This window comes from Vicugna pacos, chromosome X (genome assembly GCF_048564905.1).
Source record: "Vicugna pacos chromosome X, VicPac4, whole genome shotgun sequence".
NCBI lineage: Eukaryota > Metazoa > Chordata > Mammalia > Artiodactyla > Camelidae > Vicugna > Vicugna pacos.
The window spans coordinates 40,038,561-40,063,650 of record NC_133023.1 but is presented as its reverse complement, the minus strand read 5'-3'; the positions used below and the strand labels follow the sequence as shown (position 1 = coordinate 40,063,650).

The 25,090-nt window shown below is 43.2% G+C and overlaps 1 protein-coding gene across 1 annotated transcript; it reads right to left on the bottom strand.

The window, feature by feature from the left end:
• Positions 1-529: 529 nt before the first annotated feature.
• Positions 530-16,814, bottom strand: LOC107035256 (uncharacterized). Its single transcript, XM_072956499.1, has 8 exons — positions 16,732-16,814; positions 13,409-13,500; positions 12,756-12,858; positions 10,837-10,928; positions 10,183-10,285; positions 8,114-8,205; positions 7,419-7,557; positions 530-646 (listed from the first exon to the last, which is right to left on the bottom strand). Exons 2-8 carry the CDS (start codon positions 13,490-13,492, stop codon positions 624-626), a joined length of 636 nt encoding a protein of 211 aa, XP_072812600.1. The 5' UTR covers positions 13,493-13,500; positions 16,732-16,814; the 3' UTR covers positions 530-623.
• Positions 16,815-25,090: the final 8,276 nt, after the last annotated feature.

Here is a 25,090-nt window from a genome sequence, read left to right as displayed (position 1 = left end):
TATTTTTGACCCTGTGTAAGAGGGAGAAATAATTGCTGATCATAATTAAAGCTCTATCATTACTTAAGCAGGGTGAATTCTAGGTAAGGTCTTTTTTCATAACTGTTTTTGGTGTCTGAGGATACAAATGGGAGCTGCGAGATGTAACCTGCCGCCGTTTTGTATTAAAAGGGGTATAAGGCTGGAATCAGGCACTTGGGGGGTTCTGAGTGAAATCTGTGACAGTCAGGCCAACAGATTTTGCAGAGGAAATTTACTTGTTGCTGCTCCCTCCCAACCTCTAAATAGCTCCAGAGGACAGGTATTTGCAGGGGATGTTGCGGCATTTTACCATGAGGCTTATTGGATATTTTTTTTCTCTGTCTCCCGATAAATTACCCCCAAAAGGTTCAGTAATCTAGTCATATTTTTCTGTAACACTATATGTCTCTCTATAGCAGATCAAACAAAATATAGTATTTCCAAAACAGGAACAATTTACAACAACATCAAATACCTAGGAATAAATTTAACAAAAGATGTGCAAGAATTCTTTGGACAAAACCGCAAAACTTTATTGAGAGAATTTGAACAGGTACATTTCCAACATAAGAACAGCCTGCATGGATACAGCTTGTCTTCGTTTAAACCTGTGGTTTCCCTTCACCTGTAAGATAACATAACATTTGGGAATATTAGTTAAAATTTTATTCAGATGGCACTAAAGCATACAGAGGACACCACAGTTTCAGTTTTATAACATGGACTAAAACCAGAACCCTAAGGGTGACCCTTGGCTTATACCCAGTTAAACCTCTGCAGAGACTCTGAAGGTAGACTTTCAGACACATTAACAATAGTTGCTAAACACATCACTCTTTCTAGTGGTACAGAGAAACAAGTCGACTGTTCAACTTCAGAACTCACTAAACCCAATGCTTCTATTCCGAAGTAGTTTTAAGTGGAAAGCAACATTTTTTATACTTTTAGTAAAAATCAAAACAAATGAAACACCTAGGAAACAGAAGGAATTTTTAAAATTTCCTATAAATGCGTTGACTTGAATAACATTCTGAATATAGGATATCTAAAACAGTAACATCACACTTAGAATTGCTTAAATGAAATAAATAGAAAAGGCTAGTATTGCATTTGTTTCGGCTCCGTCTGTGGAAAAGTGCAAAACTGTTTCTAGGAGCTAGCGTAAGTCACCCTTATGCGGTAGTAGGTTCACCATTTGTCCCTGTTTTCATCCATACTCCTGCTGTAATTATGAACGGTGGATCTTTACATTCTTAAAAGCACTCCAGTTTATATAATGTCTGACATAGTTACACTAGTTTTAAGTCAGTACCATCAAAGGTAACATCAAATTGTGAAGGAAAATAGTACCGTTTCTCACAGCCTGGAACAAAGACAGAAAGTGGGGTGAAAAAAGGGAAAAACCTGGAAAGCCATATGTACACATAGAAAGGTAAAGAGAGACAGATAATATACTCCATATCTGTTCGCGTCTTTTTCGTGTTTCTTAAGACTCTCTTTCCTTTTCCCTTAGGTCTACACTTTTTTGACCTTTGATGATTTTTTATATTGGACGCACATGTAATTTATAATCTTTTCCTTTTTTAATAGCATATGTGTTGAAGGCTATGATCTTCCCATGAGTATATTTTAACTACATTCAATAGGTTCCTGAAAGTAGCCTGAAAACTATCTTTTAATGTAAAGAGTTTGGAATGGGCCAGGAATGCAATGAAAGGTAGTTTACTTCCTAAGCATCAAGTGCTTCCTTTAAATTCAGAAGCTATGTAATTAATAGTTGGTAATCTGCAAAACACACACGTAAGAACACTTAACTTGATTACTCAGGAAGTACTTCCGTTACGGTCTTTGCGTTTCAATCTTACCCACCTGATACCTCGGGACGCAAAATTTTCATGCCACATGTCACATGGTTAGAGATGATTATATCATAGTGCCTACATTTTCTTAGGAAGACTGGCTCATTAAGACTGACAGTGGGCAGTGGGGGTAGAAAGCGTGCTAAGCATATGCATCTTGCACCCGCCTTGAGTATCGCTGACTATCTGCACTTTCTCTGTCTGATCAGACATAGAGACTAGAAACTAGATTATCTCTTGAAATGTTAGTAGTTAGCCATTTGAGGCTTCATTTGGGGAAGGATTTAAAATGCAACTGTTCACATTTTTGTCCATTATATATCAATAAAAACTGGAAGGAAAAAAAGACAAAATGCAATTGTCTTTTGAGAGCCAGAGATTTCAGAATTTGGCAGAATCTGAGGACGGGCATTCACAACTCCAACAGAGAAACAACCATCAAGCAAAGTGTTCGTTTTCTTAGTAGTGAGGAAACCTCCATTCAGGTGTTGTAACTTGACTCAGGTCAGAGTTTGATGATTTATCATAAATAAAATCATGTATTGTTTTGTGTGTTCAATGCAACAGAAACAGAGTATGCAAAAATCAGACCTGAAAATGATTTTTAAATATCTGATTTGAATTCACTATTTTTATAAGAGCAAAGATGGGTTTAGAAGTTAAGGGATTGGCCCAGAGTCACAGAAATTGGGTTAGAGCTGGTACTGGAACCTACTTCAAGGCTTCAGCATATGTCATACAAACTGATGTGTGTTACAAATGCACTACGTGTATGTTAAACGCAGAACTCTACAAACGCATATGAAAATTAGCAACTGTTGGTTAAAGGACTCATACTTAAAAGTAAGAAAATGTTTTCATCTTTTATAATCCAGTATGGCTTTAACCAAATTTGTTTCTATACCTGATAGCCCAGTAAGTCAGGCACTTAAGGTCGAAACTACATTTCAAATCACCTTTATAAGTGAACTCTGCTCTAAACGAACAGTACTGTTACCCCTGTATCATTACAAATACAATATTGTGGAAAACAGACACCCTATAATTTGCACACTTAATGGAGAACATTCCTGCTTCTGGCATTTTAAAAGGGCTCTCGCTTTGGCAGTCTCTTCCCATTGACACCAATATCATGCTCACACCCAGTCTCTAGCTTAGCCACTTCCCGTTGATCAGCTTCTGGGACAGGCCCTTGAAAATAAAAAGCTGATCAATTTAAGCACTGAAACATGAGATATGAATAAGAGTTGATAATATTCACTCTTTCACTGTTCACGAAATAAAAGCCTTAGGCTCGTGTGGAAACAAATGTGATGCTGAAGAACCACAAGAGCATTATTTTAGGAGTCTGTTACCAGAAACTAAGAAACCAGGGTTTCATTATCCTCTTCCTTTCCCAAGACTGCCCTCACACAACTTAGGTGCTCCCTTTGTACCTGTCTGTGTTATACGTGTGACTGTACTTATCAGTGATTTGTTTGGGTCTCTGACTAGACTGTGAGCTCAAGGTTGAAACCATGTCTCTCAGTTTACTCAGCATGTTACACGGAATGATTAAACACTAAGTGTTGAGGAGGGGAAAAAGACTCAAACAATACCTCAAATTGATTAACATTCTGCAAACCAACTGCTGTATCCTCTTCAAAAATGTCCGTGTCATGAACGACAGAAAAACTGAAGAATTATTCCAGACTAAAGAAGACTAAATAGACATGACAACTAAATGCAATGCATGATCCTGCACTGGACTCTGGATCAAAAGCAAAATTCTGTCAAGGGAACTATAGGGACGACTGGGGAAATCTGAGTATACACTGAGAAAATTTTAATGACTGCATTTTCCTATGGTCGAATTTCCCGATTTAGGACAGTGATTAGCCAAGAGAATGACTTTTTCTTTCTTCTAAGGCTATCTATATATATATACACTAATGTACTTAGGCTAAAGGGTCATAACAGTTGAAACTTTATCTAAATGACTCAGTATTAATAATAACAAACATATCAATAAGTGTGTATGTGTGTATATACATATACACACACGGGGAGGGGAGAGGGAAGAGGATATGAAACCAATGTGGTAAAAATTTAATACTTGGTAAATTGAGGTGAAAATAGATGAGTTAACTATACTAGTCTTGGAACTTTTCTGTAAATTTTACGTTTTTTTGGGAATATAAAGGATAACTTAAAGTGAATACTTGACAACTACATTGTACTTGAGGAAGACAGGGGGTTCTTTTATTTGTTTAGTTTTTTTGGAAGGGGGAGGTAATTAGACTCACATATTTATTCTTAGAGGAGGTACTGGGGATTGAACCCAGGACCTCATGCAGGCTAAGCATGCGCTGTATCACTTGAGCTATACCCTCCCCCGTACTTTGTTTTTCATAGTGCTTAAAAAACACACACCAGGACTTTCTGACTCCAGAACTGTGAGAAGTAGATGTCTGCTTATAAGCCCCCCACAAAAAAACCACTCAACATAAAATTTACCGTCTTAAACATTTTTAAGTGTACACTTTAGTAAGGAGTTGTTTTTGCATCAGCAGCAGCAACTAGGAATGGACTTTACATATTTCTTTTCCTGTATTACGAAACCTTTATTTTAATTGTGAATCTAAGAATAAGCCACAATAGAAGTATCATTTCTGTATTATGCTATAGTGCAGTGAAAACAGTGAACATCAGCTATGTACAAAGTCTAAAGTCTACACCATGAATAGGATATCAATTAACTTTAAACGTAATTTTCTGAAGGAAGAGCTGAATGGATGTGTAGGACTATGACAAATCTTAGACTTGTGACACCCACCCCATATGGGAGTAACCAGAAATTCAGTTTATTAAAATAAACTAAAGTTATAGGAATAAACCTAACCAAAGAGTTGACAGATTATACACAGAGAACCAAAAAACACTGATTAACACAATTAAAGATGGCTTAAAGAAATGGAGAGATATCCCAGGCTCTTGGATTGGAAGAATTAATATTGTTAAAATGGACATACTACCCAAAGCATCTACAAATATCATGGGATCCCTATCAAATTACTCAGGACGTAGAACAAACAATCACAGAAGTAGAACAAACAATCCAAAAATTTATAGAGACTCACAAGAGACCCAGAATTGCCAAAGCAATACTGAAGAAAAAGAACGAAGCTGGATGAATAACTCCCCCAAACCTCAGACAAGAATACTGGGCTACAGGAATCGAAACAACATGCTATTGGCATAAAAACAGACACGTGGATCAATGGAACAGAACAGAGAGCCCAGAAATAAACCTACACACTTATGGTCAATTAATCTTTGACAAAGAAGGCAAGAATATACAATGGAGAAAAGACGGCCTCTTCAGCTAGTGGTGTTGGGGAAGCTGGACAGCCACACGTAAATCAACGATGTTACAGAACACCCTCACCGTGTACACAAAAATAAACTCAAAGTGGCTTAAAGACTTAAACATAAGACAAAACACTATAAACCTCCTAGAAGAAAACATACACAAACATTCCCAGACATAAATCTTAGCAATGTTCTCCTAGGAGATGCAACCCAGGCAACAGAAAAAAAAAGGAAATATAAACAAATGGGATCGAACGAAACATACAAGATTTTGTACAGCAAAGGAAACTTATGGACTGGTAGAAAATGTTTGCAAACAATGTGACTGACAAGGACTTAATTTCCAGAATATATAAAGAGTCCATACAACTCAATAACAAAAAAACCCAAACAACTCAATCAAGAAATGGGCAGAAGGCCTAAACAAACATTTCTCCAATGAAGACATACAAATACAAAGCCGATAGGTATGAGAAGAATGCTAAATGTTGCTAATTATCAGAGAAATGCAAATTAAACCTACAGTGAGGTGTCATCTCACACCAGTCAAAATGATCATCATTCAAAAGTCCACAAATGATAAATGCAGCAGGTTGTGTAGACAAAAGGGAACCCTCCTCACCTGCTGGTGGGACTGTAATTTGATGCAGCCACTATGGAAAACAGTATGGAGATTCCACATAGAATTAAAAACAGACTTACCCTATGATACAGCAATCCCACTCCTGGGCATATATTCGAAGGAAACTCTATTTTGGAAACACACACCCCGATGCTCATAGGCGCACTACTTACAACAGCCAAGACATGGAAGCAGCCTAAATGTCCATCGACAGATGATTAGAAAAGAAGATGTTCTATATGTACACAATGGAATACTACTCAGCGCAAAAAAACCTGAAATAATGTCATATGCAGCAACATACGTGGCCCTGGAGAATGTCATTCCAAGTGAAGTAAGCCAGAAAGGGACAGAGAAATATCATATGATATCACTGATATGTGGAATCTTTTAAAAATGACATGAATGAGCTTATTTACAAAACAGAAACAGACAGACATAGAAAACAAACTAATGGTTACCATGGGGAAAGGCGAGGTGGAGGGATAAACTGGCAGTTTTGGATTTCCAGATATTAACTACTACATATAAATAAAACAGATAAACAGGGTCCTACTATACAGCACAGGGAACTATGCTCAGTGCTTTTTAATAGCCTATAATGAAAAAATGTGAAAACTTATATACATAGCTGAATCACTATGCTTTACAACAGAAGTTAACACAATGTCACAAATCGATTACACTTCAATTAAAAAAAATGAAAGCTATATTTAGGTCAAAAGGTCCTCTATGCAACATTCCACAAATGAAACCCATGTAGAAAAGAGTACCAAAATTAATAGCAAAATTATTTACTAATAACAGCAAATATAGTGTCTAGCAGTGAGCATAAAGGAAATGGGGTCGAAAGAAATGAATCGACATTGTTGTCAGTTACATTCTAGAATCCTTTAACAGTGGCCTGAGTTATAGAAACGTTTTGTTTCCAAATACTGCATATGCAGGAAAAATAATTTATCTCATGTTAAACGGAATAATTCAGCTTTGGATTTTTCTAACCATAGAAGGATTTAACCACCTTTTAAAAGCTGGATTAAGATCATATAAAACCAGCTACTTGTACACAAGTATCCTAAATTATCCAGCTTTAATCAAATATACCATATAAAAATTTCAATTAAAGAAACAGCGGCCATCATTCGTGATTCATTTCTGATGTCTCTATCCAACTCCATCGAACTATCTACTCCTGGTACAAAACTAAGCTAAATCATACCACAGTCATCTGAGTTTTAAGCAGAATCATTCACCATTATTTACGATAAAATAGGAGGGAGGAAGACACAAATTTTGGCATGAAATACAAATTTTGTATTCTATAGTCAACTGCTGTCTGATAAACAAGATCCATGTGCCTCAATTTTCTCATTTATAAAAGGGGGGAAATTTATTCTAGTAAAGGATTCTCCTAAACTGCAAACTACACCCTCTTCACTTTTCCAGCCAATTCTCAGGTAGTGTTTGAGATCCCTTTCTGCTGTTTCCTTTCCTTCTGTTATTGGCATATCAACATGCATGAGACATACACGTACACACACACATACACACACACAAACACACACCCCCACAAGAGGCATTCCTCTTCCCTTTCCTTTCACCTTCCACTGCAGATGCTCCTTCATCTTCTTTTGCTTCACCAGGTCTAATGTCCTGACTTGTAGTTGGTGGCTCCCTTTCTTGAGGTTGCTTATCACCGTGGGCCTACACATATGTGTGTGTAAATTAAAAAGGTCAGTTACTAACACATGCCAACAATACAAATATACACAATACAGAGATACATTTGACTGTCAGTAAATCAAAACATATTTCTCCAATACTATTGGGTATAATTTTTCTTCATAAACTTACTTTTCCCATGGTGATGCTACTCCAAGGAAAGTTACTAGCACTTTGGAAGCTATTTTAATCTATGTTGGGAGGGATGTGTGTGATCAGTTGTTAATAAGCATGAGAAGGAAGGCATCAGTTACATTCCCAGGGAATATAACAGCATCCATCCAGGCAACACCAGAACATCATCCATCTAGATTAGCGTTCTGTATCACACAGAAAAACTTTCAAGGTGTATCTGTATTAGTTCCACAACTTTTCACAAAAAATAGTTTCTACTAATGAAAAACATCAAATGTTTTATTTATTTATTAATGGAGGTAATAGGGATTTACCCAGGACATTGTACATGTTAAGCACACACTCTACCACTGAGCTATACCACTCACTCCCCACCAAAAAAACCAATTGTTAAAACACTTACAACCACAGGCCCAACTGGATTGACAAATGCTTGATCATAACTTCTTTTCCTAGGTCTGTATGTTGACTTTACTCTCCGAAAGATATTTCCCACTGAAAATAAAATATTGTGCTTTGGAAAATGCATTTAAGAGGATAATTATATCTGAACACTTCCATGGCCAAATGGTGATGCACACTAATTTTTGAATTTTGAAAATAAGTCTCAAGGTAATTTAATTGTGTGTGCTTTGCAATCACACCACATCTGGCAACTTGCAAAAGCAATAGTTTATGTCATGCCCAAGCTGACAGAAAAATCACCATAAGGCACATGGGAAAAGACAAGAACACGTTTCTGAAAGGGTTGGGTTTCACAATGTGATTCACCATTATGGAGATATTTAAGAAAATACCACTACAGTAAATGGCTATTTATCAAAAAGTGGAAAGACAGCAAGTATTGGGGAGGATGTGGAAAAAGGAAACCCTTGCCCACTGTTGCTGGGAATGTAAATTGCTACAACCACTGTGGAAACAGTAGAGGTGTCTCAAAAAAATACAAATAGAACTACCATAATGCCTTAGCAATTCCACTCCTGAGTATCTATTGAAAAGAAAGAAAACCACTAATTCAAGAAGATACGTGCACCCCAATGTTCATACCAGCAATACTTACAACTGCCAAAATATGGAAGCTACCTCAATGTTATCGACAGACAAAGGGATAAAGAAGATGTGGTGTATGTATATATATATAGACAATGGAATACTACTCATCAATAAAAAATGAAATAATGTCATATGCAGCAACATAGATGGCCCAGGAGAATGTCATTCCAAGTGAAGTAAGCCAGAAACAGAAAGAAGAATATAATATGATATCACTGATATGTGGAATCTTTTTAAAATGACATAAATGAGCTTATTTACAAAACAAAAACAGACTCACAGACATAGAAAACAAACATATGGTTACCACGGGGAAAGGCGAGGTGGAGGGATAAACTGGGAGTTCCGGATTTGCAGATAGTAACTACTATATGTAAATAAAACAGGTAAACAAGGTCCTACTGTACAGCACAGGGAACTATACTCAATACTTTGTAATAGCCTATAATGAAAACATATGAAAACGTATATACATAATTGAATAACTATATTTATACCAGAAATTAGCACAACATTGCAAATCGACTACATTTCAATTAAAAAAATTAAAGCTATATAAGGTCCAAACATCCTGTATGCAACATTCCACAAATGAAATGCATTTAGAAAAATGTACCAAAATTAATACCAAAATTATTTATGAATATCAGCAAATACACTGTCTAGCAGTGAGCATAAAGGTAATGGGGTAGAAAGAAATGAACCGACATTGTTGTAAGTTACAATCTGGAATCCTTTAAGAGTGGCCTGAGTTATAGAAATGTTTTGTTTCAAAATACTAGATGTCCAAGAAAAATAATTTGTCTCATGTTACTCTTAGAATAATTGACCTGTGGATTTTTCCTACCATAAAGGATATGACAACCATTTAAAAGGTGCATTAAAGTCATATAAAACCAGCTACTTGTATGCAAGTATCCTAAATTATCCAGCTTTTATCAAACTTACCATATAAAAATTTCAATTAAAGAGACAGGAGCCATCACTCATGCCTCATTTCGGAACTCTCTATCATACACCATTAACTATCAACTCTTGCACCAAAACTGAGCTAAATTATACTACAGACATTTGAGTTATAAACAAACTCATTCAACTTTTTTTTTTCAGGAAAACAGGTGGCAAGAAGACACAAACTTTGGCATGAAATACAACTGCTCTCTGATAAAAACAATCCGTGTGCCTCAGTTTTCTCATTTATAAAGGGGGGGGGCAATTTATTTTAGTGAAGGATTATCCTAAGCTGCAAACTACACTCTTTTCACTTTTCCAGTCAGTTCTCCAGCAGTGTATGAGATCCCTTCTGCTGTTTTCTTTCCTTCTGTTATTGGCATAACAACATGCATGAGACATATGCATACACACACACACACAAACACACCCCCCCACAAGAGGCATTCCTCTTCCCCTTCCCTTCACCTTCCACTGCAGATGCTTCTTCATCTTCTTTTGCTTCACCAGGTCTAATGTCCTGACTTGTAGTTGGTGGCTCCCATTCTTGAGGTTGCTTATCACCGTGGGCCTACACATATTTGTGTGTAAATTAAAGTTTTGTTACTAACACATGCCAACAATATAAATATACACAATACACAGATATATTTACTATCAGTAAATCAAAATATATTTCTCCAATACTATTGGGTATAATTTTTCTTCATAAACTTAGTTTTCCCATGGTGATGCTACTCCAAGGAATGTTACTAGCATTTTGGAAGCTATTTTAATCTATGTTGGGAGGGATGTGTGCAATCGGTTGTTAATAAGCATGAGAAGGAAGTCATCAGTTATATTCCCTGGGAATATAACAGCATTCATCTAGGCAACACCAGAACATCATCCATCTAGATCTGCGTTCTGTATCACGTAGAAAAACTTTCAAGGTGTATCTGTATTAGTTCCACAACTTTTCACAAAAATTAATTTCTACTAATAAAAAACATCAAATGTTTTATTTATTTATTAATGGAGGTAATAGGGATTTACCCAGGACATTGTACATGTTAAGCACACACTCTACCACTGAGCTATACCACTCCTGCCCCCAAAATAACCAATTGTCAAAACACTTACAATCACAGGCCCAACTGGATTGACAAATGCTTGATCATAACTTCTTTTCCTAGGTCTGTATGTTGACTTTACTCTCCGAAAGATATTTCCCACTGAAAATAAAATATTGTGCTTTGGAAAATACATTTAAGAGGATAACTATATTTGAATACTTCTGTGGCCAACAGGTGATGCACACTAATTTTTGAAATTGGAAAATAAGTCTCAAGGTAATTTAATTGTGTGTGCTTTCCAATCACACCACATCTGGCAATTTGCAAAGCAATAGTTTATGTCATGCCCAAGCTGACAGAAAAATCACCATAAGACACATGGGAAAACACAAGAACACGTTTCTGAAAGGGTTGGGTTTCACGTGATTCACCATCATGGAGATATTTAAGAAAATACTACTAGAGAAAATGGCTATTAACCAAAAGTCAGAAGACAACATGTCTTGGAGAAGATGTGGAAAAAAGGAAACTCTTTTCAACTGTTGCTGGGAATGTAAATTGCTGCAGCCACTGTGGAAACTGTAGAGGTGTCTTAAAAAATATACACACACAGACACACAGTGGAATACTACTCAGCATTAAGAAATGAAATAATGTCATATGCAGCAACACAGATGGCCCTGGAGAATGTCATTCCAAGTGAAGTAAGCCAGAAAGAGGAAAAAAATACCATACAATATCACTTTTATACGGAATCTTAAAAAATAACACAAATGTGCTTATTTACAAAACAGAAACTGACTCACAGACATAGAAAACAAACATGATTTCCATGGGGAAAGACGAGGTGGAGGGATACACTGGGAGTTCTGGATTTGCAGACAGTAACTACTATATATAAAAGAAATAGATGAACAAGGTCCTAATGTGTAGCACAAGCAAATATATTCAATGTTTGTAACAGTCTTTAACTAAAAAATATGAAAATTTATATACGTAACTATATTCATCACTAGGCTTTACACCACAAATTAACACAACTTTGCAAATCGATTACACTTCAATTAAAAAGAAAAACTAACGCTATATTTAGGTCCAAAGGTCCTGTATGCAACATTCCACAAATGACACCCATGTAGAAGAAAGTACCAAAATTAGTACCAAAATTATTTATGAATAACAGAAAATATACTGTCTAGCAGTGAGCATAAAGGAAATCAGGTAGAAAGAAATGAACTGGCATTGTTGTGAGTTACAGTCTGGAATCCTTTAACAGTGGCAGGAATTATGTAAATATTTTGTTTCAAAATACTAGGTATCCAGGAAAAATAATTTATCTCACGGTAATCTTAAAATAATTCATCTTTTGATTTTTCTGGCCATAGAAGTATATACCCACCTTTTAAAAGCTGCATTAATTTCATATAAAAGCAGCTACTTGTATGCCAGTATCCTGAATTACCCAGCTTTTATCTAATTTACCATTTAAAACTATCAATTAACAGTGGCCATCATTCATGATTCATTTCTGAAGTCTCCATCCTACCCCACTGACCTATCAACTCTTGGGCCAAAACGGAGCTAAATTATAGTACACACATTTGAGTTTTAAGCAAAATCATTCACCTTTTTTTTACACTGACATAGGTTGCAGGAAGACACAAACTTTGGAATGAAATACGAATTTTGTCATCAATAATCAAGTGCTCTCTAATAAACATGATCCCTGAGCTTCACTTTTTGAATTTAAACAATGGGTAAATTTATTCTAGTGAAGGATTGCCTGAAGCTGCAAACTACACTCTCTTCCATTTTCCAGCCAATTCTCAGGCAGTGTTTGAGATACATTTCTGCTGTTTTCTTTTTTTCTCTTACTGGCATATCATTATGTATGAGAAATACACATACACAAACACATACACACACACACACACACACACACACACAAACACAGCCAAGAGGCATTCCTTTTCCGTTTCCCTTCACCTTGAAATGAAGATGCTCCTTCATCCTTTTCCTCTTCACCAGGTCTAATGTCCTGACTTGTAGTTGGTGGCTCCGATTCTTCAGGTTGCTTATCACCGTGGGCCTACACACATGTGTGTGCAAATAAAAAGTTTTGTTACCATTACATGTCAACGAAATAAATATACAGAATACAGAGATATATTTGACTATAAGCAAATCTAATATTACTTCTTCAATACTAGTTGGTATACTTACTTTTAATAAACTTACTTTTCCAACACAGACACTAGTCTAAGAAAAGTTACAAGGATTTTGGAAGCTATTTTACCCAATGATGGGATACATGTGTGCAATTGGTTATTAATAAAAATGAGTGGGAAGTCATCACTTCTACTCCCAGGGAATATAACAGCATCCATCAAGACAACACCAGAATATCATTCTCCTGGATCAACATTCTGTATCACACAGAAGAACTTTCAAAGTGCATCTGTATTAGTTGAACATCTTTTCACAAAAAATTATTTCTACTAATAAAAAACATCAAATGTTCATTCATTTATTCATGGAAGTACTGGGGATTGAACCCAGGACATTGTACATATTAATCACCCACTCTACCACTGAGCTGTATCCCTCCCCCACCAAAAAAAAAGTGTTAAAACACTTACAACCACAGGCTCAACAGGATTGTCACATTCTTCATCATAACCTCTTTCCTTACATTTGTACGTTGACTTTATGTTCCAACTCATGTTTCCCACTGAAAATAAAATATTGTGATTTGGAAAATGCATTTAGTAGAATAAATATACTTGAACACCTCTGTGCCCAAATGGTGATGTACACTGATTCTTGAATATTGAAAATAGTTTGAAAATAAATCTCAAAGTAATTTTATTCTGTGTGCTTTCCAATCACACAAAATGTGGAAACTTGCAAAAGCAATTGTTTATGTCATGCCCAAGCTGACAGGAAAATCAACATAAGGCATCTGGGAAGAGAAGAGCACATTTCTGAAACAGTTTCCTTTCACAAGTTGATATACCATCACAGAGATATTTATGAACATATCACTAGAGAAAACGGCTATTATCAAAAAGTCAAAAGACAACATGATTGGGGAGGATGTGGAAAAAAGGAAACCCTTGCCCACTGTGGTTAGGAATGTAAATTGCTGCATCCACTGTGGAAAACGTAGAGGTGTCTCAAAAAACTAAAAATAGAACTACGACAATGACTTAGCAATTCGAATCCTGAATATCTATCCAAAAGAAATAAAAACACTATTTCAAAAAGACACATGCACCAAAATGTTCATACCAATACTATTTACAACTGCCAAGATATGGAAGCAAGCTAAATGTCCATCAACAGACAAAGGGATAAAGAAGATATTGGTATACACACACACAAACACACACACACATACACAATGCAATACTACTCAGACATGAAGAAGAATGAAACTTTGCCATTTGCAGTAATATAGATGGGCTTGCACATGTTACGATAAGTGAAATAAGTTAAACAACGATGGGTAAATGCTGTATGACATCGCTTCTATGTGGAAACTAGAAAATAGAACTAGTCAATATTAAAAAAAAAAAGCAGATTCACTGAAATAGAGAAAAAATACTGGTGGCTAGTGGGGAGAAGGAATGGAAGAGGGGCAATGTACAGGGGGAAGAGTAAGAGCTACAAATTATTAGGTATAAAATAAGCTACAAGGACATATTGTACAACACGAGGAATACAGCCAATACTCTATAATAACTTTAAATACACTATAAATTTTAAAAATATGATTCATTATATTTTACACCTATCACTTAGCTAATACTGTGCATCCCATATGCTTAAATTAAAAGAAAGAGAAATTACTACTAGAGAATTAATACTTCAGTAACTACCATTTTTGGCACACTTTCATTTATTAAGCCCTTTCTAGATCCCCCTCAATCACATTTTATTGGAACACAAAGCCACACTTCTTTCACAAACTGTATCCGGCTATTTTTGCACTAAAACGGCAGGGTTGACTGGTGGCAATAAAAACTCTGTGTAGCACTGTCTTACCTGGCACGATGCTCAGTGCACTACAAATCTCAGGACACAGTCAAAACCACACATCCGTCCGTTTCTAGGCTTTTTCTTTACCGTCACCTTGTCCCCTGTCCCTACCCAGGGGCCCCAGTGGCGACTTCGGATTCTCTGCACTGTCAGCAGTTTCAGTGTCTCCAGGACACAGATTCCGCACATAATGCCCTCAAGGCTCACCCCATCTTCACCCGACTCCCTGCCGTCCGCCTCCCACTGTCCCCCTGTTCCCACTGCCACCTCGACAGCCATGGCGGCAGTGACACCTGTGAGAAGGACGACGACCTCGAAAACCGTTCTCCTCCAAGGCTGCAGATCGCACCGCCAGAAGCCCGCTGACTCCCGCTCATACGCACGCACACTTAGACTCCCGGCAGGATGGATCTGTGACCTAACAGGTGACTGCAGCTGAGTGAAAACAGCCCAGTCGGTGAGACTCCATTCACACAGCCCAGCACCCGCAACGCACTGCACACGCTGCACGACGAGGGACGGGGAGGCGAGCAGTAACGAGCATGCGCACCATCTCCCTCTTGTGCCGCGTGGGCCGGTTTCCCCGCCCTCCACGGGACCCCACCAGGATTCCCGGATCTCCGCTCTGTGGACAGTTCCTGGTGCCTCCACGGCTCAGATAACTCAAATAACACCCCCAAGAGTCACCCCATCTTCATCTGACCCCCACCCCTCAACCGCCCACCATCTTTCCTTGTCCCAGCCCTGCCACCACGACAGCAATGGCTGTCGCCACATCTGTGGGGACAATCACCTCGAGGACCCTCCTCCTCAGAGGCCACAGATCGCACAACGACCCCCCGCAGCCCCGATCCATGCAAAGCCTGCTAGCTCCCCATCACACTCACGCACACTTAAACTCCCGGCAGGACGGACCTGTGGCCTACCAGGAGATCGCAGCCGAGTAGAAACAGCCTCCATTCGGACAGCCCGGCACCCAGAACGCGTTGTACATGCTACACCCCGAGGACCAATGGAAAGGCGCATAGCCCTGAGCATTTGCAGTGTGTCTCCTGTGCCGCGTGGGCTGGCTTCCCCGCCCTCCACGGGACCCAAACGAGATTCCCAGATCTCTGCTCCGTGGACAGTTCGTGGTGCCTCCAGGGCTCAGATAACTCAAATAACACCCCCAAGAGTCACCCATTCACCTGAACCTCGCCCTTCAACCACCGAACATTCTCCCATGTACCAGGCCCGCCACCATGACAGCAATGGCTGTCGCTACACCTGTGAGGACAACGACGTCGAGGACCCACCTCTTCATAGTCCGCTGATTGCACCACCACCTGCCATCGCCCGATCCGAAAAAAGCCCGCTAGCTCCCCTTACACGAGTACGCACTTAAACTCCAGCCAGGACAGATCAGTAGACCTACCAGCTGATCGCAGCCGAGTAGAAACAGGCCAGACAGTGAGACGTGATGCGAACACTTCGGCACCCAGAACGAGCTGCACACACTACACAACGAGGGACGATGGGAGGCGAGCAGTAATGAGCATGCGCACTGTATCTCTCCTCTGCCGTACGGGCCGGTTTCCCCGCCTCCCATGAGACCCCAGCAGGGTTCCCCGATCGCTGCTCTGTGGACAGTTCCTGGTGCCTCCACGGCTCAGATAACTCAAATAACACCCCCAAGAGTCACCCCATCTTCATCTGACCCCCACCCCTCAACCGCCCACCATCTTTCCTTGTCCCAGCCCTGCCACCACGACAGCAATGGCTGTCGCCACATCTGTGAGGACAATCACCTCGAGGACCCTCCTCCTCAGAGGCCACAGATCGCACAACGACCCCCCGCAGCCCCGATCCATGCAAAGCCTGCTAGCTCCCCATCACACTCACGCACACTTAAACTCCCGGCAGGACGGATCTGCGGACCTACCAGGAGATCGCAGCCGAGTAGAAACAACCCAGACGGTGAGACGCGATGTGCACAGCTCGGCACCCAGAACGCGTTGCACACGCTGCACGCCAAGGGCCGATGGAAAGGCGGGCAGCCCCGGGCATGCGCACTGTGTCTTGCCTCAGCCGCGTGAGCCGGTTTCCCCGCCCACTAGGGGACCCCACCGAGATTCCTGGATCTGTGCTCTGTGGCAGTTCTGGTGCCTTCAGGGCTCAGATATGCAAATAATGCCCCCAAGAGTCACCCCTCCCCTCCCCTGCCCACCGTCCTCCCTTGTTCCAAGCCCACCACGAAGACCAGGCCTGTGGTGGCTGCCAGTAGAATGCCTGCTAAAATAGATATGTCAATATACTCTATAGGATTTACGCAAGACACAGAATCATAACCTATTATTCAAAATGCCCAGCATATGATTAAAAATTACTCAGAATACTCAAGAACCTAAGAAAAAAGAACAACCATATGACCTAGCAATTCCACTCGTCGATATATATCCAAAAGGAAAAAAACCCAGTAACTCGAAAAGATACATGCACCCCAATGTTCAAAGCAGCACTATTTGCAACTGGGAAGATATGGAAGCAACCTAACTGTCCATCAACAAAGAGACAGAGAAGTGGTATATGTATACAATGGAATACTACCCAGCCATAAAAGAGAAGAAAACTATGCCATTTGCAATACTATGGATGGGCTTGCAGCATATGGACCTAAGTGAAATCAGTTAAACATACAAAGACAGATAATGTACGATATCACTTTTACGTGGAATCTGAAAAATACAACCAGTAAATATAACAGAAAAGGAGCGGATTCACACATACAGCGAACAAACTACCGGCTACTTAGGAGAAGGAAGGGAGGAGGGGTAATATACTGGGGGAGGAGTACGAACTACAAACTTGAGGTATAAAATAAACTACAGGGTTATATTGTACAACATGGCAAACAGCCAATATTCCATAATAACTATAAACAGACTAAAACCTTTAAAATTGTGGATGACTATATTGTACACCTGTAACTCACCTAATACCCTACATCAACTATACTTAATTTAAAGGAGAAAGAAATTACCACTAGAGAATTAATACTTGAGTAACTACCATTTTTGGCACACTTTCATTTATTAAGGCCTTTCTCGGTCCCCCCTCAATGACATTTTATTGAAACACAAAGCCACACTTGTTCTTTTTCTGCACTGAAACGGCAGGGTTGACTGGTGGCAATAAAAACTCTGTGTAGCACTGTCTTACCTGGCACGATGCTCAGTGCACTACAAATCTCAGGACACAGTCAAAACCACACATCCGTCCGTTTCTAGGCTTTTTCTTTACCGTCACCTTGTCCCCTGTCCCTACCCAGGGGCCCCAGTGGCGACTTCGGATTCTCTGCACTGTCAGCAGTTTCAGTGTCTCCAGGACACAGATTCCGCACATAATGCCCTCAAGGCTCACCCCATCTTCACCCGACTCCCTGCCGTCCGCCTCCCACTGTCCCCCTGTTCCCACTGCCACCTCGACAGCCATGGCGGCAGTGACACCTGTGAGAAGGACGACGACCTCGAAAACCGTTCTCCTCCAAGGCTGCAGATCGCACCGCCAGAAGCCCGCTGACTCCCGCTCATACGCACGCACACTTAGACTCCCGGCAGGATGGATCTGTGACCTAACAGGTGACTGCAGCTGAGTGAAAACAGCCCAGTCGGTGAGACTCCATTCACACAGCCCAGCACCCGCAACGCACTGCACACGCTGCACGACGAGGGACGGGGAGGCGAGCAGTAACGAGCATGCGCACCATCTCCCTCTTGTGCCGCGTGGGCCGGTTTCCCCGCCCTCCACCGGACCCCACCAGGATTCCCGGATCTCCGCTCTGTGGACAGTTCCTGGTGCCTCCACGGCTCAGATAACTCAAATAACACCCCCAAGAGTCACCCCATCTTCATCTGACCCCCACCCCTCAACCGCCCACCATCTTTCCTTGTCCCAGCCCTGCCACCACGACAGCAATGGCTGTCGCCACATCTGTGGGGACAATCACCTCGAGGACCCTCCTCCTCAGAGGCCACAGATCGCACAACGACCCCCCGCAGCCCCGATCCATGCAAAGCCTGCTAGCTCCCCATCACACTCACGCACACTTAAACTCCCGGCAGGACGGACCTGTGGCCTACCAGGAGATCGCAGCCGAGTAGAAACAGCCTCCATTCGGACAGCCCGGCACCCAGAACGCGTTGTACATGCTACACCCCGAGGACCAATGGAAAGGCGCATAGCCCTGAGCATTTGCAGTGTGTCTCCTGTGCCGCGTGGGCTGGCTTCCCCGCCCTCCACGGGACCCAAACGAGATTCCCAGATCTCTGCTCCGTGGACAGTTCGTGGTGCCTCCAGGGCTCAGATAACTCAAATAACACCCCCAAGAGTCACCCATTCACCTGAACCTCGCCCTTCAACCACCGAACATTCTCCCATGTACCAGGCCCGCCACCATGACAGCAATGGCTGTCGCTACACCTGTGAGGACAACGACGTCGAGGACCCACCTCTTCATAGTCCGCTGATTGCACCACCACCTGCCATCGCCCGATCCGAAAAAAGCCCGCTAGCTCCCCTTACACGAGTACGCACTTAAACTCCAGCCAGGACAGATCAGTAGACCTACCAGCTGATCGCAGCCGAGTAGAAACAGGCCAGACAGTGAGACGTGATGCGAACACTTCGGCACCCAGAACGAGCTGCACACACTACACAACGAGGGACGATGGGAGGCGAGCAGTAATGAGCATGCGCACTGTATCTCTCCTCTGCCGTACGGGCCGGTTTCCCCGCCTCCCATGAGACCCCAGCAGGGTTCCCCGATCGCTGCTCTGTGGACAGTTCCTGGTGCCTCCACGGCTCAGATAACTCAAATAACACCCCCAAGAGTCACCCCATCTTCATCTGACCCCCACCCCTCAACCGCCCACCATCTTTCCTTGTCCCAGCCCTGCCACCATGACAGCAATGGCTGTCGCCACATCTGTGAGGACAATCACCTCGAGGACCCTCCTCCTCAGAGGCCACAGATCGCACAACGACCCCCCGCAGCCCCGATCCATGCAAAGCCTGCTAGCTCCCCATCACACTCACGCACACTTAAACTCCCGGCAGGACGGATCTGCGGACCTACCAGGAGATCGCAGCCGAGTAGAAACAACCCAGACGGTGAGACGCGATGTGCACAGCTCGGCACCCAGAACGCGTTGCACACGCTGCACGCCAAGGGCCGATGGAAAGGCGGGCAGCCCCGGGCATGCGCACTGTGTCTTGCCTCAGCCGCGTGAGCCGGTTTCCCCGCCCACTAGGGGACCCCACCGAGATTCCTGGATCTGTGCTCTGTGGCAGTTCTGGTGCCTTCAGGGCTCAGATATGCAAATAATGCCCCCAAGAGTCACCCCTCCCCTCCCCTGCCCACCGTCCTCCCTTGTTCCAAGCCCACCACGAAGACCAGGCCTGTGGTGGCTGCCAGTAGAATGCCTGCTAAAATAGATATGTCAATATACTCTATAGGATTTACGCAAGACACAGAATCATAACCTATTATTCAAAATGCCCAGCATATGATTAAAAATTACTCAGAATACTCAAGAACCTAAGAAAAAAGAACAACCATATGACCTAGCAATTCCACTCGTCGATATATATCCAAAAGGAAAAAAACCCAGTAACTCGAAAAGATACATGCACCCCAATGTTCAAAGCAGCACTATTTGCAACTGGGAAGATATGGAAGCAACCTAACTGTCCATCAACAAAGAGACAGAGAAGTGGTATATGTATACAATGGAATACTACCCAGCCATAAAAGAGAAGAAAACTATGCCATTTGCAATACTATGGATGGGCTTGCAGCATATGGACCTAAGTGAAATCAGTTAAACATACAAAGACAGATAATGTACGATATCACTTTTACGTGGAATCTGAAAAATACAACCAGTAAATATAACAGAAAAGGAGCGGATTCACACATACAGCGAACAAACTACCGGCTACTTAGGAGAAGGAAGGGAGGAGGGGTAATATACTGGGGGAGGAGTACGAACTACAAACTTGAGGTATAAAATAAACTACAGGGTTATATTGTACAACATGGCAAACAGCCAATATTCCATAATAACTATAAACAGACTAAAACCTTTAAAATTGTGGATGACTATATTGTACACCTGTAACTCACCTAATACCCTACATCAACTATACTTAATTTAAAGGAGAAAGAAATTACCACTAGAGAATTAATACTTGAGTAACTACCATTTTTGGCACACTTTCATTTATTAAGGCCTTTCTCGGTCCCCCCTCAATGACATTTTATTGAAACACAAAGCCACACTTGTTCTTTTTCTGCACTGAAACGGCAGGGTTGACTGGTGGCAATAAAAACTCTGTGTAGCACTGTCTTACCTGGCACGATGCTCAGTGCACTACAAATCTCAGGACACAGTCAAAACCACACATCCGTCCGTTTCTAGGCTTTTTCTTTACCGTCACCTTGTCCCCTGTCCCTACCCAGGGGCCCCAGTGGCGACTTCGGATTCTCTGCACTGTCAGCAGTTTCAGTGTCTCCAGGACACAGATTCCGCACATAATGCCCTCAAGGCTCACCCCATCTTCACCCGACTCCCTGCCGTCCGCCTCCCACTGTCCCCCTGTTCCCACTGCCACCTCGACAGCCATGGCGGCAGTGACACCTGTGAGAAGGACGACGACCTCGAAAACCGTTCTCCTCCAAGGCTGCAGATCGCACCGCCAGAAGCCCGCTGACTCCCGCTCATACGCACGCACACTTAGACTCCCGGCAGGACGGATCTGTGACCTAACAGGTGATTGCAGCTGAGTAAAAACAGCCCAGTCGGTGAGACTCCATTCACACAGCCCAGCACCCGCAACGCACTGCACACGCTGCACGACGAGGGACGGGGAGGCGAGCAGTAACGAGCATGCGCACCATCTCCCTCTTGTGCCGCGTGGGCCGGTTTCCCCGCCCTCCACGGGACCCCACCAGGATTCCCGGATCTCTGCTCTGTGGACAGTTCCTGGTGCCTCCACGGCTCAGATAACTCAAATAACACCCCCAAGAGTCACCCCATCTTCATCTGACCCCCACCCCTCAACCGCCCACCATCTTTCCTTGTCCCAGCCCTGCCACCACGACAGCAATGGCTGTCGCCACATCTGTGAGGACAATCACCTCGAGGACCCTCCTCCTCAGAGGCCACAGATCGCACAACGACCCCCCGCAGCCCCGATCCATGCAAAGCCTGCTAGCTCCCCATCACACTCACGCACACTTAAACTCCCGGCAGGACGGACCTGTGACCTACCAGGAGATCGCAGCCGAGTAGAAACAGCCTCCATTCGGACAGCCCGGCACCCAGAACGCGTTGTACATGCTACACCCCGAGGACCAATGGAAAGGCACATAGCCCTGAGCATTTGCAGTGTGTCTCCTGTGCCGCGTGGGCTGGCTTCCCCGCCCTCCACGGGACCCAAACGAGATTCCCAGATCTCTGCTCCGTGGACAGTTCGTGGTGCCTCCAGGGCTCAGATAACTCAAATAACACCCCCAAGAGTCACCCATTCACCTGAACCTCGCCCTTCAACCACCGAACATTCTCCCATGTACCAGGCCCGCCACCATGACAGCAATGGCTGTCGCTACACCTGTGAGGACAACGACGTCGAGGACCCACCTCTTCATAGTCCGCTGATTGCACCACCACCTGCCATCGCCCGATCCGAAAAAAGCCCGCTAGCTCCCCTTACACGAGTACGCACTTAAACTCCAGCCAGGACAGATCAGTAGACCTACCAGCTGATCGCAGCCGAGTAGAAACAGGCCAGACAGTGAGACGTGATGCGAACACTTCGGCACCCAGAACGAGCTGCACACACTACACAACGAGGGACGATGGGAGGCGAGCAGTAATGAGCATGCGCACTGTATCTCTCCTCTGCCGTACGGGCCGGTTTCCCCGCCTCCCATGAGACCCCAGCAGGGTTCCCCGATCGCTGCTCTGTGGACAGTTCCTGGTGCCTCCACGGCTCAGATAACTCAAATAACACCCCCAAGAGTCACCCCATCTTCATCTGACCCCCACCCCTCAACCGCCCACCATCTTTCCTTGTCCCAGCCCTGCCACCACGACAGCAATGGCTGTCGCCACATCTGTGAGGACAATCACCTCGAGGACCCTCCTCCTCAGAGGCCACAGATCGCACAACGACCCCCCGCAGCCCCGATCCATGCAAAGCCTGCTAGCTCCCCATCACACTCACGCACACTTAAACTCCCGGCAGGACGGATCTGCGGACCTACCAGGAGATCGCAGCCGAGTAGAAACAACCCAGACGGTGAGACGCGATGTGCACAGCTCGGCACCCAGAACGCGTTGCACACGCTGCACGCCAAGGGCCGATGGAAAGGCGGGCAGCCCCGGGCATGCGCACTGTGTCTTGCCTCAGCCGCGTGAGCCGGTTTCCCCGCCCACTAGGGGACCCCACCGAGATTCCTGGATCTGTGCTCTGTGGCAGTTCTGGTGCCTTCAGGGCTCAGATACGCAAATAATGCCCCCAAGAGTCACCCCTCCCCTCCCCTGCCCACCGTCCTCCCTTGTTCCAAGCCCACCACGAAGACCAGGCCTGTGGTGGCTGCCAGTAGAATGCCTGCTAAAATAGATATGTCAATATACTCTATAGGATTTACGCAAGACACAGAATCATAACCTATTATTCAAAATGCCCAGCATATGATTAAAAATTACTCAGAATACTCAAGAACCTAAGAAAAAAGAACAACCATATGACCTAGCAATTCCACTCGTCGATATATATCCAAAAGGAAAAAAACCCAGTAACTCGAAAAGATACATGCACCCCAATGTTCAAAGCAGCACTATTTGCAACTGGGAAGATATGGAAGCAACCTAACTGTCCATCAACAAAGAGACAGAGAAGTGGTATATGTATACAATGGAATACTACCCAGCCATAAAAGAGAAGAAAACTATGCCATTTGCAATACTATGGATGGGCTTGCAGCATATGGACCTAAGTGAAATCAGTTAAACATACAAAGACAGATAATGTACGATATCACTTTTACGTGGAATCTGAAAAATACAACCAGTAAATATAACAGAAAAGGAGCGGATTCACACATACAGCGAACAAACTACCGGCTACTTAGGAGAAGGAAGGGAGGAGGGGTAATATACTGGGGGAGGAGTACGAACTACAAACTTGAGGTATAAAATAAACTACAGGGTTATATTGTACAACATGGCAAACAGCCAATATTCCATAATAACTATAAACAGACTAAAACCTTTAAAATTGTGGATGACTATATTGTACACCTGTAACTCACCTAATACCCTACATCAACTATACTTAATTTAAAGGAGAAAGAAATTACCACTAGAGAATTAATACTTGAGTAACTACCATTTTTGGCACACTTTCATTTATTAAGGCCTTTCTCGGTCCCCCCTCAATGACATTTTATTGAAACACAAAGCCACACTTGTTCTTTTTCTGCACTGAAACGGCAGGGTTGACTGGTGGCAATAAAAACTCTGTGTAGCACTGTCTTACCTGGCACGATGCTCAGTGCACTACAAATCTCAGGACACAGTCAAAACCACACATCCGTCCGTTTCTAGGCTTTTTCTTTACCGTCACCTTGTCCCCTGTCCCTACCCAGGGGCCCCAGTGGCGACTTCGGATTCTCTGCACTGTCAGCAGTTTCAGTGTCTCCAGGACACAGATTCCGCACATAATGCCCTCAAGGCTCACCCCATCTTCACCCGACTCCCTGCCGTCCGCCTCCCACTGTCCCCCTGTTCCCACTGCCACCTCGACAGCCATGGCGGCAGTGACACCTGTGAGAAGGACGACGACCTCGAAAACCGTTCTCCTCCAAGGCTGCAGATCGCACCGCCAGAAGCCCGCTGACTCCCGCTCATACGCACGCACACTTAGACTCCCGGCAGGACGGATCTGTGACCTAACAGGTGATTGCAGCTGAGTAAAAACAGCCCAGTCGGTGAGACTCCATTCACACAGCCCAGCACCCGCAACGCACTGCACACGCTGCACGACGAGGGACGGGGAGGCGAGCAGTAACGAGCATGCGCACCATCTCCCTCTTGTGCCGCGTGGGCCGGTTTCCCCGCCCTCCACGGGACCCCACCAGGATTCCCGGATCTCTGCTCTGTGGACAGTTCCTGGTGCCTCCACGGCTCAGATAACTCAAATAACACCCCCAAGAGTCACCCCATCTTCATCTGACC